Source organism: Nicotiana sylvestris, unplaced genomic scaffold, assembly GCF_000393655.2.
Source record: "Nicotiana sylvestris unplaced genomic scaffold, ASM39365v2 Un00017, whole genome shotgun sequence".
NCBI classification, from domain to species: domain Eukaryota; kingdom Viridiplantae; phylum Streptophyta; class Magnoliopsida; order Solanales; family Solanaceae; genus Nicotiana; species Nicotiana sylvestris.
The window spans coordinates 59,446-78,827 of record NW_027184353.1 but is presented as its reverse complement, the minus strand read 5'-3'; the positions used below and the strand labels follow the sequence as shown (position 1 = coordinate 78,827).

The following is a 19,382-nucleotide window of genomic DNA, read 5'->3' as shown; positions in this document are numbered from 1 at the left end:
CAACCATATATTGTGAAGCCCAAATGGATTCCTGAGCAAAAGGTTATGTGTATTTTACTAGACAGTGCGCAATATGCCTGCTCGATTCTTCGTTTGCTCTAACTATCATCCGTTGACCCCCAAACGCGATCCCGGCTTAATTACTTGAGCTTTTACACAGGTTTCAAAGCTCCAAATCACTTGAATTCATTCCATAACATCTATATAGCTCGGAATCACTCCTACAAGGCATAAAACACACAGTTAGTGCAAGACACTAGCGATTAAAGCGCAAACTCAACTAAAGTGAAGTAAATTAGAGTGTAATAATCGACTAAAATACGCAATTATAGCCTATCATCAGAGGCTCATCTCCTTTTTATTTAAAGGCAAACCTAAAAGCCACTATGATTTCCTATCTTTGTTTGTCTCTAAAAATGGAAAGGTCCTACTGTATTTACATACTTATGAGTTATTATAGTTGAGTTTCAAACATGATTTGTTGAAAGAGGGACGTGATACGGGCAGTTCGTTTGGCAGTTATGGGCCTAGGCCTAATGTGCATGAAGTTAAATTCGACCTGGGCCACTCTTATTCCAATTGGGCCTGTTCAACTTATTTGATATGTGTTTAATATTTATAAACAAAAAGGGGGGAAGCTGAAATGCAATGTATTGTTTGCCTTAATCAAACCATATTCCTAACAACTTAAAACAGACCATTTGTTTAAAGAAAGAACCATTGGGTACCTAACACGCTTCTTGACAAACACAATAATGAATTAATAGAACATGACTACTACAACATCAAATCCTTTCAATTATAAGCAACACATATAGTTTTCCAACTGAATGATAGGTATAAAGGTTCAACTACATCACAGTTAACCACATAGTTCTATTAGGGAAAGTAAACTATCATGTAGGAAACCTATTGTTTCAATACATTTTCTAAAGCTAATTCGAAATAACTTCAACTCTTCCAACTTTCTTTATATTCATGCCTCAAATTTCAGCTTACATTGACAGTGTATCAGTCGTGTACCTGGTATAGGAAAGCAAAAGAAGAAGGAGAATGATCAGCAGAACAGTAAACAACAACACAGCAATAGCAACAACAGGGACAGCCCAATAATAGACCAAAACTCAGCAGCAAACTTAGAAGAAAATCCAGCAACAATTTTAGACCAACCCAAACAGCAACAATCCAAAGAAACCAATAGGAATAACCAGTAGCGACAGATTCTTAAAACCAAAGCAGAATCCCAGGAGTAGCCTAATGGAACAGTATTCAGCAAATAGAAAACTGGATACTGCCAAGCTGGAAATCCAGTAGTACCAAACAGCACACAGACAGGTGCAAGAAGCAGTGATTTCTGATTTTTCGTTACACACTCAAAGGCAAAGACAAGTTGAAGCTCTTTGATGTAAAGCCTAACCTAGAATGAGGATCAAAAACCTTAACACTTTTGTTCCTTTTTTTCTTTTCTGAAGTCTTAGTTTTCAACCTTAATTTCTGATTTTTTTTCTAACCTCTCACCCTCTTATGCCTAACTCTTGAAACCTGATCTCTAACCCCCTTTCTTCTCCTCAAATGAGCCTATTTATAGGCTAAATACAAGCCAGCCCCAGGCTGCCTCGTTTCCCCCCAGCCCTCAACTCTACTCATACCCCTTTATTCCCCATTAACATGTGTTTTGTGCCCCAATGGTATGGGCAGCTGACAGTCTTTTAATTAACCCCATGCTATCAAGTTTGGTTCCCCACTATTGTATTAGTTTAATCCTATTCCAGTACCCTATTGTCAGCTCACTTAAACTAATAATTTCTGCTCTTTTTACACCCCCAAACTACCCCTGTTAGCCCCCAGTTATTACTATTTTACCCTGAGCTTCAGCAGTCTGAAATTTAAACTTCTGAAAGTTCAAACTTAAGCTATCCTAAACTGAGTTCCAGCTATTGTACTGCAGCTACAAATCATTCACAGATAGATTAAAACAAACAGCTAAACGACAATGGTTCGATCAGTCATATGAAGCTTATACGAATCAGAATATTTGATCATTCAATCCTATAAAACTAATCGACGACGTTTATCTAATCGACTATACTAATTATGACATAGAATAATCAGTCGATCAAACAAACAACACGAGCGGGGCATCAACTGCCTTCAACAACTTTGCCCGACACAGGGAATCTATATGAATTATCTATTCGACGACATTAATCAACTCGAACATGTATATCACCATACGTATTCAAACATAAACAGAAACAATCGACCAAATAAAAGGTCTTACGAAGATGGAGAATAAATGGAAAGAAAATATTAGAAATAACAAACAAATTGACTAAACATGCTGACAAACTAAAACAACATTTAAACAAAAAGAGAAAAGAAAAAGGAAAACTCACTGTGGAAACTCAAACATGAACGAACCAGGCCTGAGCTGGATTTGAACATTTGAGGTCGAACAGACTTTAATCGAGGTGTTCTCAACCGAGAACACTTCGATTAAGGTCTATTAGACCCCAACCTTATGTTAAAACTGGTCAGATTCCCAAAATTCTTGTGTTCTAGGGTTCGAATAGTCCGATTTAGGGTTTGAGTATTTGTGGGTAGATTCGGACCAAACCAAGCTTGGTTTGGTCACGAGTGAGGCCAGAGTAGTGACTGGTGTGAAACTGGGGTGGGTTGGTGTAGATCAGGGTTGGGCTCGAATCTTAAAACTAAGATTCGAGACGATGGGGGATGATTCGAAGCAAGGGGGTAACAGATCCGTGTTCAGGGTGGTTGGGTGCATTAGGGGTGTTACTTTGGTGGTCATCGGCATCGTTGCCGCCGGGTTTATGGTGAGAGCGTATGGGGGAGGCTAGGGTTTGGAAGGGGTTCGTCTCTTGAGAGACGACGATGAACAGGAGGTGAGGGGGTGTGGTTTGGATAGGGGGTGTGGGGTGTGATGGAGGGCTTATATACGGAGGGGGAAAATGGATCCTGGCCGTTGGATGAAGTGAGATCGATGGCTAGGATCTTTCACTTAATGGGGAATGGCACCGTTTGGCATTGGTTGGGGGTCGGTTAGAATCGGTTACTGGGTCGGGTTTGGAAACGGGTTGCTGAAAGGGGTCTTGGACCGCTGGATTAGATTGGGCTAACGGTTGAGATTAGACGGCCCTATACGGCGTCGTTTGGGTAAGTGAATGGCCTGATCTGGGTTGTTCCTTTAAATCAATCAATGGCTCAAAATGGGCATGCCAATATGGCGTCGTTGGGGGCGTCTCTTAGAAGACCTGGTTTGGACTGGGTCGTTACAAATTGGTTTGGGCCTGATTTTTAATTAAATTTTGGCCCAAATCCGGTCTTTCCTTCTTATAATTAAACTAAAAATTCCCAAAACCCAAAAATTAAACTAGACAAATATTAATTGATACCTAACAATAGTTATCACATGAATTAAAGCATTTAATAAAATTAACATGACAACAAAAATAAAATAAAATGCCTATTTTTGTGATTTTCGCTTTTAAAAACCAAATAATGGTTAATTAATTCCCAAATGTATCATTTTCCTTAAATGCATGCAACATGATCAATTATCAAAATGTCATGCAAATTCTCAAAATTGTACCCGAAGGTAGCTCTTTTACTTTTGAATTTCCTTTTGGAGTAGTTTCTGTAAAGCAAAAATCACGTGCTCACACAAACTATGTGAAATCCTCTATGTATAAAGGTGATTAAAATAAATCAAATGACATTGGGAAATAGAGATTGGCCAATGTGCTGGGAATGTGAATTATAATTGTACCTGGGATGCCTATGACATGAAAAATTATGAAACAGATTATGAAATGAGTCTCGACTCTGCTTTCCATAAATGACTTCAATAATAAAGTGTCGTGAAGGCTTTGTACACAATTTATGCCATAAGTTGTTGTTCGAGATAATGTTTTGCTTTATAAGTACATCCAATGTGATCCGAGTTGTTACATACTCCAATGTTGAAATTGTATATTGTCATGATTGGAAAAGAATAATTCAAGAACAATTGGTGTAGTGCCTCTTTATGCCTTTGATGTGTGTTTCATTGTGGTTTGGTGTGTCCCCTCCTTTTTGGAAGAATCCGTTGGGTTTAAAGTTCCATTGTTAATAAACCTGAGGTGTATGATTTTTGAAATATTGTATATGCCCATGATTCATGATTCCTCTCATGTGTACTTACATCTTGGATTGAATGGCTTGTTGTTGAAATTGATATCGATGTGAAACAAGTGAAATATGAAATACGGCCACCGTGCCAGGAACAAAGAATCTTGTGAATGGCCAAATGAGCCAAGGAAATACTGTTGTTGTTGGTGACTGGAAATACTAATTGGAATCTATAAAATATGAAATGCATAGGGGTATAGTATAATATGTGGACCCTATGGACGGGCTATGAAACGCATAGGGGTATAGTATAATATGTGGACCCTATGGACGGGCTATAAAATGCATAGGGGTATAATATAATATGTGGACCCTATGGACGGGCTATGAAACGCATAGGGGTATAATATAATATGTGGACCCTATGGACGGGCTATGAAATGCATAGGGGTATAGTATAATATGTGGACCCTATGGACGGGCTATGAAACGCATAGGGGTATAATATAATATGTGGACCCTATAGACGGGCTATGAAACGCATATGGGTATAGTATAATATGTGGACCCTATGGACGAGCTATGAAATGCATATGAGTATAATATGATATGTGAACCCTATGGACGGGCTATGAAATCCAACCTAGAGGTATGGAAATTATGTGAAAGTTATGTGATCCCTTTTATTTGATTGTGTGGTGATTGTTTAAAACTTTTGTTAAATCCTTATGATTTCCTTGTCCTTGTATGATAGTTCTTTCTAATAAGATGGTATTTAGTTATACATACTAGTGTTATTCGATGGCACTAACGTCCCTTTTGCTGGGGGTGTTATGTCTTTAAATGGATGTAGGTGTTTCTATGGTAGGTCGTGTTGGTCGCAGCTAGTGCCGCATCATCCTTTCAGCTGACTTGGTGAGCCCCACTTCATTTCGGGGTCCTGTACCGTTGTTTATCATGTACTTTATATTTTGAGTTATAGCCGGAGCCTTGTTGCCGACATTTCCATATTACTCATCGGTTGTATTTAGAGGCTCCGTAGATAGGTTATGGGTGTTGTTTAGTATCTGGAATTAAATTGGAAATATTGGTATTTGGCAAATATGTCTTCCTTCATATCTATGAAAATTGTCATATTTTGGATACTATGATTTAAGTTGCTAATGGAAATGAAATGGAAGTTGTTAATGAAATACTTATTAAGTATGATTAATGGAGTCCATCTCCTATTTATTCATGAATCAGTTTGGGTAGAATGAAACCTAACAGTCTTGCTCAGTCGGGTTTACTCGGTTGAGCGCCGGTCGTGTTCCAAGGTTTTTGGGGCGTGACAAAATGATGAAGAACAAGCAAAGAACAATAAAATGCTAGGGAGACCTCGGGGTCGAAGAACACTGATAACTTGGAAGAAAAAGGAGAGAGAGAGAGAGAGATATATATTATTGCTTATTGGAGGAGTGGAGCAACATCATTCCTTTACAAAGTGGGATGGGTCCCCCTTATATAGGCGAGTGAACTCGATATAGTACATGTATATTAATTGTAAAAGTACAAAGATGGGACGTCTTGACGCATGACCTCACAGTAGGCTCCAGATAGGCCGGATCTGTCAGGTGTAGCCATGTGCCCAGGGGACTTCCTCTTTTATCCCGGCCTGGGGCCTTGCATCCATCGAGCTAGACCTCGATGAGCCCTGAGACCGAGAAATTGATCGTGGCTTTCCACCCTCGAGGTCTCGGGGAAGGCTCCCAAAATCTCTTGAATAGCAAAAAATCAAGTTTTCTGAGTTTGCCGCGTATAAGAAGATTTTTGAATGTTTGGCTTGAATCCAATGTTTTTTGGGTGATTTGATTTTGTTTGAGGTATTTTGATGATTTGAAAAAGTTTAAATAAGGTAGTAGGATATGTTTGTGCTTTTGGTTGAGGTCCCGGGGGCCTCGAGGTGATTTCAGATGGTTGACGGAGAAGTTGGATTTTTGTTGCAGCTGCTGAATTTGTTGCTTCTGGTATTTTCGCACCTGCGAATTGGGGACCGCAGGTGCAACGCCGCACGTGCGGTAGAGGAGCTGCAAAAGAGGATTTTTTGGGAAATTTCCAGAAACCGCAGATGCGGTGTGGTACTGCACCTGTGAAGTCGCAGGTTGGAAGGCTGAGCGTAGAAGCGGCTTGGGCTTTTAAGTGAAGAATCGTAGAAGCGGTGATTTGGCTGCATATGTGGTACCACAGAAGCGGTTATGGATTAGAGCTAGAAATTTAGGAAATTAAGAGTGAAATTTTGGGATACCTAGGGTTGGTATTGGAGACCTATGATTGGGGATTTGATGGACCATTTGAGGTCGGATTTCTGAAATTTTTGATATGTATGAACTCGTGGGGAGATAAGGAATCAATTAATGTGAAAATTATTAAATTCCGAGATGTGGGGCCGGGGATCTGTTTTTGGTAATTTCGGGATTTGTGTCAATTATTGATTGTTTTTGCTTGGGCTTCGTTCCCTTAGCATATTTTGACATCCTAGTTCTAATTTTGGATATATTCAACGTGAGTGGAGGCCGATTCGAGGGGCAAAGGCATCGCGAGCTAGAGATTTGACTAGTTCGAGGTGAGTAATGATTGTAAATGATGGTCTGAGGGTTTGAAACCCCGGATTGCATATCGTAGTGCAATATTGAGGTGAGGCACACACTTGATGACGAGCGTGGGCCCGTCCACTATTGGGGATTGTGACTTGGTCCGTCCCGATTGATGATTTTACCGCGTATTTGACTGAAATCTATTTGTTATCATCATTATTTTGGTTGAATGCCATATTTGGGCTTCGTGCCAACTATTTGAACCCCTCGGGGATTTTTAATAATATTTCCTCACTGTTTTGACTTTATGCTTGAACTCAGTCATGCTATTTTCCACTATTTTCATACTCAGCAATGTTTGCTTGGTTTTTAATACTTAAATGATGTTTTGTGCTAAGAAACACGGTTTTACTTTTGCCTGAGTGGCTTGTCAGGATTTTTAACTGAGTAAGGACGAGAGGGCCTATATTGTGAGGAAACAATGATATTGATTTGAGGCCGAGGGCTTGAGATATGTACGCCATGAGGCGGCTTGATTGATATGAGGTCGAGCGCCTAGTGATGATGCCACGAGATGGCTTGATATTGCGCTTGGACCGTAAGGGGCCCCTCTACAAGTCTGCACACCCACAGTGTAACGACCCGACCAGTCATTTTGAGATCTAGCGCACCGTTCAGTAGTCTAAGGCCATGAGTAGCTTCATTTCAGGAATTATGACCTGCACGCGTGGTTAGAATTGAACTTCGGGGAGTTTGGAGTTGATTTGGAAAGAGAATTCTCGTTTCGGAAGCTTAAAGATGAAAGAAGTAGCTAAGATCAGATTTCTGAGTAAACAACCTCAGAATTAGGATTCGAAGGTTCCATCAGGTTCGTATGATGATTTCATACTTGGGTGTATGTCCGGGTTGGATTTTAGATGACCCGGGAGAGTTTTGGCGCATATTGTGGAAGTTAGCATTTTGGAAGAAATTTTATAAGTTTGGGTTGAAGAGCATTTCAGTGTTATGGATGTCTGTTTGGGATTCCAAGTTTGGGAGTAGCTCTGTATGGTGATTCCAGAGTTGGGAGTGCGATCGGAAGTGAATTCGGAGGTCTGTGGGTCATTTTGGAGTCATTTGGCTAAAGATAGAAATTTGAAGGTTTTTGAAAAGTTTGACCGGAAGTGGACTTTTTGATATCGGGGTCGTAATCCAATTCCAAAAGTTGGAGTAGGTCTGTAATGTCGAATATGACTTGTGAGCAAAATTTGAAGTCAATCGGACGTGATTTGATAGGTTTAAGCATGGAAAGTAGAAGTTTGAAACCTTGAAGTTCATAAAGCTTGGATTGGAGGCCGATTCATGATTTTACTATTATTTGATGCGATTTGAGGCCTCGAGCAAGTCCGTCATGTATTTTGGGACCGGTTGGTATGATTGGTTGGGGTCCCGGGGGCCTTGGGTGGATTCCGGGTGGTTAATGAATTGAATTTGGAAATTTTGGGGAGGCTGAAGTTGTTGGTTGCTGTCATAACCGCACCTTCGGTTCCTAAACCGCAGAAGCGATCCATCTATCGCAGAATTCGCCCAAGGCCAGGCAGCCTAAGACCGCAGATGCGGCCATAAATCCGCATAAACGAAATCGCAGAAGCGGTGGGCCTGTCCGTAGAAGTGGCCCAGACCGCAGAAGCAGTGGTCACAGGTGCGGCCCAGGACCGCACAGGCAGAAATCGCAAAAGGCAGTGACCTTCATTTCTTCCTAGCATTATGAGTTAAGTTATTTCCAATTAATATGAGTTTAATACTTGAGTTTTGGGTAGATTAACACATAAAAAAATTGTGAAAATCATGAGAATAGGGTAAAACCTAGGGTTTTGCTAAAAACGAGATTCAACCACGAAATTTGCTATGGAATGAAGTAAAAATCATATATTTGTGATCCTTAGGTTATATAGAAAAACTTTCTTTGAAGAATTTCGGAATCAGGACACGTGGGCCCGGGGTCAAGTTTTAGGAAACTTGTGTTTAAGGTTGGAAAATTGCTTAAATAGTTAGAATGCGATCTTGTGAGCTTGTATTGACTAGTTATTACCTAGTTTATCTAGTTTTGGATTGTTCGGCTCCAAATTGAGAGTTTGGTCTCGTTCTTGGTATTGGAAGTATGCTTTGGAGCGAGGTGAGTCTCCTTTCTAACCTTGTAAGAGGTAATTATTCACATGGGTGATATAATTTATTATGTGCTTCTATTTGTGGGAGCTACGTACGCATGAGGTGACGAGAGTTCGTGCGTAGCTACTAATATATGTAAGTCTGGATAGTCTAGGACCCAAAAGCATACTATACTTGGAATATCTGTGATCATATTGATAGTTGAATTTCTTAAATTCTATCGAATTGGTAAATAAATTTCTAAGAGGGTTAACTTTCTTAGATTTTTCAATGATACACTTCTTTCGATTTGGTACATGCAAGCGAGGAGTTCTTCCAACAAGGTGAGTTATGGCGTATGCAACCAGGCATGAGTTTGATGCCTTTCAAGTAACATATCATGTGCTTGAACGTGTCCATGTATAATACAGATAATAGAAATAATCTTGGATAGAGAAACACACTCCACACTATTTGTAGAGACTGTATTTTCCAACTACCCCTTCTAGGAATGGCAGGCGGCGCGGGTGCGGGTGCGGGGCAGCACAATTTCAACCTGCCCGCCCCACATATGATTTAAACTCGCGTACACCCGCCCGCCCCGCCCCGCAAAATGTTTTTTTAAAAAAAATCTCTTTTTTTTGGTTTTTTTTTTTGCAGTAGTTGTATTATATAAAGACGCCACAAACATCTACACAACATCTGAAATTTGCCACTTAAATTTTGCATTAAGATACACTCAGTATAATTTGGTACTGTTTATTAGTTCAATAGTAGCCTATAAAATAAAACCGCTTACAACTTGATTTCAAGAATATATTACAGCTTCAATACAAATAGGATAAATAATTATTGGGATTGGAATTGAGAATTTTACCATATAGCTCCAAGAATTTCTCAGACTTGCGTGCCATTGCAGAGAGAAACTGAACAACTACACTTGTGATTGTGTTTGTATTTTTATCGGTCCAAAAAGTAAAATCCCCAACCCGCGACCCGCCCCGCATAATTTTTTTATTTAAAAACTGAACCAGCCCCGCCCCGCCCCGCAACCGCAAACACCCAAACCCGCACCGCCCCGCTAACACTCAAACCCGCACCGACCCATTGTCATCCCTAACCCCTTCCAATATCCAGTACATTCAAGAACCAAAAGAAAAGGATTGGATGACAAGAGTGAAAAATAAAGGAGGATAAACGGAGCAATAGAACAAAACACAACCACAAATGAAGATAAATATGAATGAAATTTTATGCAATCATAACAAGAACAAATGGCTGATCAGGGGAATACAAATGGATGCAATCATACAAATGTATGGTTGTGCATGTTGTATTGTATTGTTACTTTGTGAAGATTAGGTCATGCACATCTGTCCACTGATTTTCCCAAAACTAAAGGAATACCAAGTATTTACAATGTAACAATGTTATATTAGTTTATTTTTCATATTAGAATTTTATGTAAAAATGTTATATTAAAATTTTTCCACTAGGCACAAAGATCTATAAAATAGCACCTCTATTGTTTAGAGAAATCCATTGTTCCGTGGTCCATAGTGTTTATTATTTGGCTTGTACACTATATAATCAGGGAATGAATCACGTTTCAACTCATGCCAAGCTATTTTGCAATGTGAAACTAAGGGTATATATTGCACCATATTTTTGTGCCATTCTACTCAAAAAGAAATCTCAAACGAGACATTACTCCCATGTGGACTTAGGCGAGCTAGATCAAATTTTTGGAATAATGACATGCACCATGACATAAAAGGACTTAGGTTTCTTACCGGAAATCGTGAGTACAAAGGAAGAAACAATAAACTTCGAGACAATAATTCTAGCAAACAAAAATGAACTTTCTTAACCAAAGCAGACAACCAAAATTCAAAAAAATTAAAAGGCAGAAAGGAAAGAGTACTCACATTGCCTTCCCCTCAAAGGGCAAAAAATATGTCTCCTCCAAGGATAAAGGCTGAATTAACTCCACCAACACTTGTAAAGATTGTAGGTTTCTCTCCACTTTGAGGCAGGCCATCATCATTAATCCAGGCTCAGGCTCTTCAGGAAGAAACACCACGAATTTCCCATCTTGCGGGAGGCCAACCAAAATGGGGGATGGTGGAGGGCGACCGTGATAAGACAGTGAGGTAAATTGATCTATAAGACATGGCGATTGAAACCATGTTTTAGCACTAACATGATATGCATACATGTACATGTCAAAGGTGAACCAATAGAATGTATCGTTAGTGAACACTGCGTTTAGATTATTGGACGCACGCCCTAGTGGACGAATTTTAGCCTTATCACCAAGACCTTCTGGAGAAGGATCCCAAGAATGACTCCACAAAGCAAAGTCCTTCTGGTCTTCGATTAACTTGGATATAGTACCCTTAGTTGGATCGAAAAACATGATACAACCCTTTAACAAGGAATAAAACACAATTTGCGTAGGCTCATCTTTTTCCACAGAAATAGCAACTTCAGAGTAAGGATCATAGGGAGCAAAAGCATCGAAATCATCATCAAGGTACTTCCAAGTTTTGTCCTTGATATCGTAAATTTCACCACATTTGGGACGATCATGACATGTGCAGTGATTTCCGCCCACAACACATAGTTTTTCCCTACCAACAGCTGCGACGACGGGCGACATACGGGGACAATTCAGAGAAGATTCGATCTGCCAAAAGGCAGGATCAGATTGTGTCATGCTATGCTTAACCAATTTTTCACTAGGGATAGACCCAGAAAGACCATCAGGCAAATATCCACCAGCGTAGTAGATGTCGTCACCAATAACAGCCCAATTTCCTGCACTTCCATAAATAACCGGATTGAGCTTCGCAACCGGAGAAATCTTTTTTATAGGGAGGATTATCGGTTGGCCTGAATTATCATCATCCTTTGTCAACAACGGATCCTTTGTCACCGGCACATCGATGCAATACCACCAATCAAACTCTTCATCTAGCCCGTGGAGATAGACAACAACTGGAGACCCCCTCTCTCTCAAACCCTCTTCATCCATTCTTCTTCGAATCAAATCGGCTGGCTAATTTCATCCGTATCGTCAAGTTTCGGACGCCATATAGTTAGGTTTTACGTGCCTCCCTTTTTTCGTTTTCTTTTTTGGCTTTTCTTTTTTCGAAATTCCCTTATAATATAACTCAATTGCATTTATGCCCCAGTGATTCTAAACAGTAACACGTAATACCCCTATATTTTATGGCCACATATATTTGCTGCCCCTTAAACTTAGCATCATTCCTATTGTCACACCTCCTTTTTCCCGAGGAGATAGGGAGTTTTTTCAATTTAAGTGACATTATTCGTAATGAGATTATTTATTGATTCTGAGTCGCCACTTAGCATAATTTATGCTGTTCTAAGTCACAGGTTTATTTTGAATCACAAATCGAGGAAACTTAACTCTATTTAAAGTCTGCGAAAACCAGAGGATCAGGTAGAAATTTTGTTAACCTGGGAGAAGGTGTGAGGCGAATTCCGTGATTTTAGCACGGTCGCTCAATAATTAATAATTGGCCTAATTGTCTGAATTAAATATTCCAAACATATTGTGCATTTTTACCTTTTAAACCGCTTTTAGTATTTATTTAAACGCTTTTAATACTTATGGAAATTATTTGAACAAGTTGTGATGTTGTGTCTTTCGTACATATTGCGAATAGCGCCACGTGAAATGCACCCGCGATTTACAATATATTTATTTATTATTAATTGAAGTTGAGGTCAAGTCGCCACAAACGCGCACTTGAGTTGGGATTTATGTATCGTGACCATGCCACGACAACCGTGTCCATGGCCACAATGATTTATTAGTCGCGTATAAAGCCAGCTACGATGTTCATGAATTATTTTTCATAAAACTAGTTTGAGATTATTGTGAGGCCATGAATTATGGAAATGAAATTTTGATGTGGAAGTCAAGAAATATTTTAGCTAAACGGTTCCAACACAAAACTTATGAATTACTACCAAATTCAAAGCATAATAAGTAAACAAAGCTAGGTTCTTTCGGTGGCCGAAGACAACACTTTCTTATTCCCTATTTTCAATGTCCTGCGTCAACAATTCACCTTCTCCATGATAAAAATTCCACTTCTCTATACTTTTCACATGTGCTGTTAAGTTCTTCTTTTTGTTTTCAAATATAGAAACAGATTATTTATGGATCTTGTTAGTCATTTTCCCTGTCAACAGTATTTTCGTGAAACAATATTATTTCGCAAGAACAATTGTTTTGCTTTTAGATCTTGATGTCTTGAACTTCAATCTAAATGCATGGTTTTGGACGTTGTTTCTCTTCTTGAGCCGTGCTTTAAGAGGGAAGTTGTTCCTCTAGCCAGTAAAAATAAGGAGTTATGTGAATGCGCCTACGATGCCTAGGTGTAGCCATTGCCGAGGTTAACATTTTATCTGGGGGGGGGGGGGGGGGGTTTCACTAATCATCTTTAGGGGAAAACTTAATAGTGAAAAAAGAGGAATCTCAGTAATTATGGAAAGAAGGGTTGAGTTATGACAAAGTATCTATTTGGTGTGTTTCCTTGTTGCTAATAGGTAACTGCTTAATTGTTTTTGGTGCTTTGATTGCTTTCAGTGTTGATTATAGCTAACTTAATTTGGTTGAATACTACAGCTTAGCTATTCATTTATTCCCAAGTACCAGCAATTTGCTTGCTTTGCTAGATCTAAACTGTTAAAAGAATGGTATTAATTGCACATGTATTCCAAAGTACCAGCAATTGAAAATCTAGATAAACTTTTACATGTCTCAGATGCAGTTTTGTGGAAAGTCGTAAGAAACACCATCTAGCTTTTCCATCTTTTCCAGTTTGCAATGCTCACACGTGATACCAAACAAGAGAGCCCTAATTGTCTTCCTTACATAGACACTAGGGGGACTGGAATGGTTTTGGACTTTGTAGTGAGATGGGGGTGAACTCATGCTCGTTCTACAAGGCATATGTTGATTCTGGCGAGAAGGTGAGTTGAAATTACATGTCCTGATGGTCCGGAAATTGTGTTCCTCCTCACCAACCAAACATTGATAAATATTGTCAATTCACTTACCAAGCACAAAATATCTGAGGAAATCATTTGTTTCCCTTCATGCCAACACATCACGAGGGGGGGAAGGGATGAAAAGGAGCAACATTAAAATGTACAAGTTACCTTCGCTCTAGAAGGCAAAGATAAAGCCTATACAAAACACAATCTGATACGTTTTTATGTCCATCACAATGCAGCATATTTATGTACAAGCTAAAGCACAAAGTTTAATATACTAATAAAACTAATTGAATCAATTAACTTAGAGAACCAAACAAGACCGACACAACCCTTCGAACGAGATGCCTGCAATTCGAAAAAAGGTTTTAGAGAAAATATCTCCACAAGAGCATCTGCATCAAAAAGATAAAATATTTACAGCAACCACAGCAAACTGGTAACTTTTGCTGATCATAGAAATGCAAATTTCTTGCCTTAAAGGGATCATACTACAAATCCATTACAGCATTACAAAGATCTTCGCCTTCACCAAAAGATTCATAATGATAGTTATCAAACAACTAAAACTAGAAGTTTAAGACATTCGAAATTTGGAGAGTTGCCAAGTCGAAGTACTGAAATTTCAGAACTTTTGAGTAACAGCAATTTCAAATGTCTTGACAACTAGAAAAATTCCCAAACCAACCAACAAAAGAAAAGCCAGGCATTAAACTGACTGCTGGTTTATAAGAAAATGGTAGGATAACAAAAATTACAACATTTTTAAGGGCGGTATACGGAGATTAAAAAGATGGATGCACTTCAAAATTTCCTGTTTCATCTATATATCCTATAATTTTCCAAATAGAAAGAGACAAAAATATGAAAATCCAACAACCACTCACCATTAGATCTCTGTTGCAGATCAAACTCATCCGCAGTGGCGGATCCAGGATTTTAAAGTCGTGGGTGCTCACTGATAAAAAATTGAAAGAAGAGGAAAAAAGAGTTTAGTTATGGGTGCTCAATCAATATTTACCTAAATATATTTATAATTACCTATACAAATTTACTAAATCTTGTCAAAGATAATGGGTGCTTGAGCACCCAAAATTAGCATGTAGATTTGCCCCTGCTCATCCGTGCATGCTAGTTGACCCAGTATTCTTCAACCTTCAACATTCATGTCAAGAAAAAAAGCATTAGCAGAATTCAAGCAAAGTAAAACGTCCACGGGAGGAAAAAAAAGAAGGATGAAATTTCACTCGCAACTAATTTAAGTTTCTCGTTTTTACACATAATCATACAACTATAATATTATACTTTTGGGACTTCCCGAAAGTTAAAACATCATCATAGTATTTGACAAATGCATCTACTTAGTGAACTTTCATCAAATTGGTTAAAAAGATTCATTTTATTAGATCTAGTACTAACCTATGTTGCTCGGACTCTCCGAAAATTATGCCCGGTGCGTGTCGGATCCTCCAAAAATAGTGTATTTTTGAAGGATCCGACACGGGGTGCGGCATCATTTTGTAGAGTCCGCGCAACATAGGTACTAACCCCTTGTTTGGATGGTTGTTACATGTTGTATTGCAAGTTCGTTCTTCATATTGTTGGGGCATATCATCGTGAAATGATGGAAAATAATAAAAATCTATTCAAATATTGTACACATCAAAATGATACGATACGATGCAATATAATATAATATAATAAAATACAATACACGGACACAAGCCTACAACAGATAATTATTAATCCCTTAAGGATATAACAAAGAGGTTACAAACAGCTAATGTTTTCTTTTTGCGAGCATATGATTTTAGAAACTTCAAATACTTAAAATATTCCCTTCGTCCCATATTTCGGGACCCTTTTGACAATTCACAAGGACCAAGAAGTGGAACACATTCTTAGCTTTTTCAATGTTACACTTCTTTCGATCTGGTACATGCAAGCGAGGAGTTCTTCCAACAAGGTGAGTTATGGCGTATGCAACCAGGCATGAGTTTGATGCCTTTCAAGTAACATATCATGTGCTTGAACGTGTCCATGTATAATACAGATAACAGAAATAATCTTGGATAGAGAAACACACTCCACACTGTTTGTAGAGACTGTATTTTCCAACTACCCCTTCTAGGAATGGCAGGCGGTGCGGGTACGGGGCAGCACAATTTCAACCCGCCCGCCCCGCATATGATTTAAACTCGCGTGCACCCGCCTGCCCAGCAAAATGTTTTTTAAAAAAAAATCTCTTTTTTTTTGATTTTTTTTTACAGTAGTTGTATTATATAAAGACGCCACAAACATCTACACAACATCTGAAATTTGCCACTTAAATTTTGCATTAAGATACACTCAGTATAATTTGGTACTGTTTATTAGTTCAATCGTAGACTATAAAATAGAACCGCTTACAACTTGATTTCAAGAATATATTACAGCTTCAATACAAATAGGATAAATAATTATTGGGATTGGAATTGAGAATTTTACCATTTAGCTCCAAGAATTTCTCAGACTTGCGTGCCATTGCAGAGAGAAACTGAACAACTACACTTGTGATTGTGTTTGTGTTTTTATCGGTCCAAAAAGTAAAATCCCCAACCAGCGACCCGCCCCGCATAATTTTTTTTTAAAAAACTGAACCAGCCCCGCCCCACCCCGCAACCGCAAACACCCAAACCCGCACCGCCCCGCTAACACTCAAACCCGCACCCGCACCGACTCATTGCCATCCCTAACCCCTTCCAATATCCAGTACATTCAAGAACCAAAAGAAAAGGATTGGATGACAAGAGTGAAAAATAAAGGAGGATAAACGGAGCAATAGAACAAAACACAACCACAAATGAGCAGATAAATATGAATGAAATTTTATGCAATCATAACAAGAACAAATGGCTGATCAGGGGAATACAAATGGATGCAATCATACAAATGTATGGTTGGTGCATGTTGTATTGTATTGTTACTTTGTGAAGATTAGGTCATGCACATTTGTCCACTGATTTTCCCAAAACTAAAGGAATACCAAGTATTTATAATGTAACAATGTTATATTAGTTTATTTTTCATATTAGAATTTTATGTAAAAATGTTATATTAAAACCTTAGCACTAGGCACAAAGATCTATAAAATAGCACCTCTATTGTTTAGAGAAATCCATTGTTCCGTGGTCCATAGTGTTTATTATTTGGCTTGTACACTATATAATCAGGGAATGAATCACGTTTCAACTCATGCCAAGCTATTTTGCAATGTGAAACTAAGGGCAGATATTGCACCATATTTTTGTGCCATTCTACTCAAAAAGAAATCGCAAACGAGACATTACTCCCATGTGGACTTAGGCGAGCTAGATCAAATTCTTGGAATAATGACTTGCACCATGACATAAAAGGACTTAGGTTTCTTACCGGAAATCGTGAGTACAAAGGAAGAAACAATAAACTTCGAGACAATAATTCTAGCAAACAAAAATGAACTTTCATAACCAAAGCGGACAACCAAAATTCAAAAAAATTAAAAGGCGGCAAGGAAAGTGTACTCACATTGCCTTCCCCTCAAAGGGCAAAAAATCTGTCTCCTCCAAGGATAAAGGTTGAATTAACTCCACCAACACTTGTAAGGATTGTAGGTTTCTCTCCACTTTGAGGCAGGCCATCATCATTAATCCAGGCTCAGGCTCTTCAGGAAGAAACACCACGAATTTCCCATCTTGCGGGAGGCCAACCAAAATGGGGGATGGTGGAGGGTGATCGTGAGAAGACAGTGAGGGAAATTGATCTATAAGACATGGCGATTGAAACCATCTTTTAGCACTAACATGATATGCATACATGTACATGTCAAAGGTGAACCAATAGAATGTATCGTTAGTGAACACTGCATTTAGATTATTGGACGCACGCACTAGTGGACGAATTTTAGCCTTATCACCAAGACCTTCTGGAGAAGGATCCCAAGAATGACTCCGCAAAGCAAAGTCCTTCTGGTCTTCGATTAACTTGGATATAGTACCCTTAGTTGGATCGAAAAACATGATACAACCCTTTAACAAGGAATAAAACACAATTTGCGTAGGCTCATCTTTTTCCACAGAAATAGCAACTTCAGAGAAAGGATCATAGGGAGCAAAAGCATCAAAATCATCATCAAGGTACTTCCAAGTTTTGTCCTTGATATCATAAATTTCACCACATTTGGGACGATCATGACATGTGCAGTGATTTCCGCCCATAACACATAGTTTTCCCCTACCAACAGCTTCGACGACGGGCGACATACGGGGACAATTCAGGGAAGATTCGATCTGCCAAAAGGCAGGATCAGATTGTGTCATGCTATGCTTAACCAATTTTTCATTAGGAATAGACCCAGAAAGACCATCAGGCAAGGATCCACCAGCATAGTAGATGTCGTCACCAATAACGGCCCAATTTCCTCACTTCCATAAATAACCGGATTGAGCTTCGCAACCGGAGAAATCTTTTTCATAGGGAGGATTATCGGTTGGCCTGAATTATCATCATCCTTTGTCAACAACGGATCCTTTGTCACCGGCACGTCGATGCAATACCACCAATCAAACTCTTCATCTAGCCCGTGGAGATAGACAACAACTGGAGACCCCCTCTCTCTCAAACCCTCTTCATCCATTCCTCTTCGAATCACATCGGCTGGGTAAACTTCAGATCTAGGGTTCTGTAAATCTAAGTCGGCTGGCTAATTTCATCCGTATCGTCAAGTTTCGGACGCTATATAGTTAGGTTTTACGTGCCTCCCTTTTTTTCGTTTTTCTTTTTGGCTTTTCTTTTTCCGAAATTCCCCTATAATATAACTCAATTGCATTAATACCCCAGTGATTCTAAACAGTAACACTTAATACCCCTATATTTTATGGCCACATATATTTGCTGCCCCTTAAACTTAGCATCCTTCCTATTGCCACACCTCCTTTTTCCCGAGGGGATAGGAAGTTTTTTCAATTTAAGTGACATTATTCGAAATGAGATTGTTTATTGATTTTGAGTCGCCAATTAGCATAATTTATGTTGTTCCAAGTCACCGGTTTATTTTGAATCACAAATCGAGGAAACTTGACTCTATTTAAAGTCTGCAAAAACCAGAGGATCGGGTAGGAATTTTGTTAACCCGGGAGAAGGTGTGAGACGAATTCCGTAGTTTAGCACGGTCGCTCAATAATTAATAATTGGCCTAATTGTCTGATTTAATACATATTCCAAACATATTGTGCATTTTTACCTTTTAAACCGCTTTTAGTATTTATTTAAACGCTTTTAATACTTATGGAAATTATTTGAACAAGTTTTGATGTTGTGTTTTTCGTACATATTGCGATTCGCGTCACGTGAAACGCACCCGCTATTTACAACATGTTTATTTATTATTATTTGAAGTTGAGGTCAAGTCGCCACAAACGCGCACTTGAGTTGGGATTTATGTATCGTGACCATGCCACGACAACCGTGTCCATGGCCACAATGATTTATTAGTCGCAT

At 38.9% G+C, this 19,382-nt stretch overlaps 2 protein-coding genes across 3 annotated transcripts; both read right to left on the bottom strand.

The window, feature by feature from the left end:
* Positions 1–755: 755 nt before the first annotated feature.
* On the bottom strand, positions 756–12,191 carry LOC104230732 (uncharacterized). Its single transcript, XM_009783613.2, has 2 exons — positions 10,757–12,191; positions 756–1,023 (listed from the first exon to the last, which is right to left on the bottom strand). Exons 1-2 carry the CDS (start codon positions 11,863–11,865, stop codon positions 996–998), a joined length of 1,137 nt encoding a protein of 378 aa, XP_009781915.1. The 5' UTR covers positions 11,866–12,191; the 3' UTR covers positions 756–995.
* Positions 12,192–13,941: 1,750 nt separating this feature from the next.
* Positions 13,942–18,659, bottom strand: LOC104230734 (uncharacterized). Of its 2 annotated transcripts, none has more exons than XM_070165662.1 (4): positions 17,412–18,659; positions 14,907–15,020; positions 14,753–14,823; positions 13,942–14,260 (listed from the first exon to the last, which is right to left on the bottom strand). In XM_070165662.1, exons 1-2 carry the CDS (start codon positions 18,200–18,202, stop codon positions 14,984–14,986), a joined length of 828 nt encoding a protein of 275 aa, XP_070021763.1. In that variant the 5' UTR covers positions 18,203–18,659; the 3' UTR covers positions 13,942–14,260; positions 14,753–14,823; positions 14,907–14,983. The 2 variants fall into 2 exon arrangements, with proteins under 2 accessions (XP_070021763.1, XP_009781917.1); XM_009783615.2 differs by having other exon boundaries at positions 13,942–14,213.
* Between the last annotated feature and the right edge of the window lie 723 nt (positions 18,660–19,382).

What these genes read in the sequence shown, in the direction of transcription:
- LOC104230734 (XM_070165662.1), bottom strand. Translation starts at nt 18,202, where the DNA reads ATGACACAATCTGATCCTGCCTTTTGGCAGATCGAATCTTCCCTGAAT. An exon ending in CCCTTTGAGGGGAAGGCAAT is followed by an intron (nt 15,021 to 17,411) that starts GTGAGTACACTT and finishes TGAATGTTGAAG; the next exon opens with GTTGAAGAATACTGGGTCAA.
- LOC104230732 (XM_009783613.2), bottom strand. Translation starts at nt 11,865, where the DNA reads ATGGATGAAGAGGGTTTGAGAGAGAGGGGGTCTCCAGTTGTTGTCTAT. An exon ending in CCCTTTGAGGGGAAGGCAAT is followed by an intron (nt 1,024 to 10,756) that starts GTGAGTACTCTT and finishes TTCCTATACCAG; the next exon opens with GTACACGACTGATACACTGT.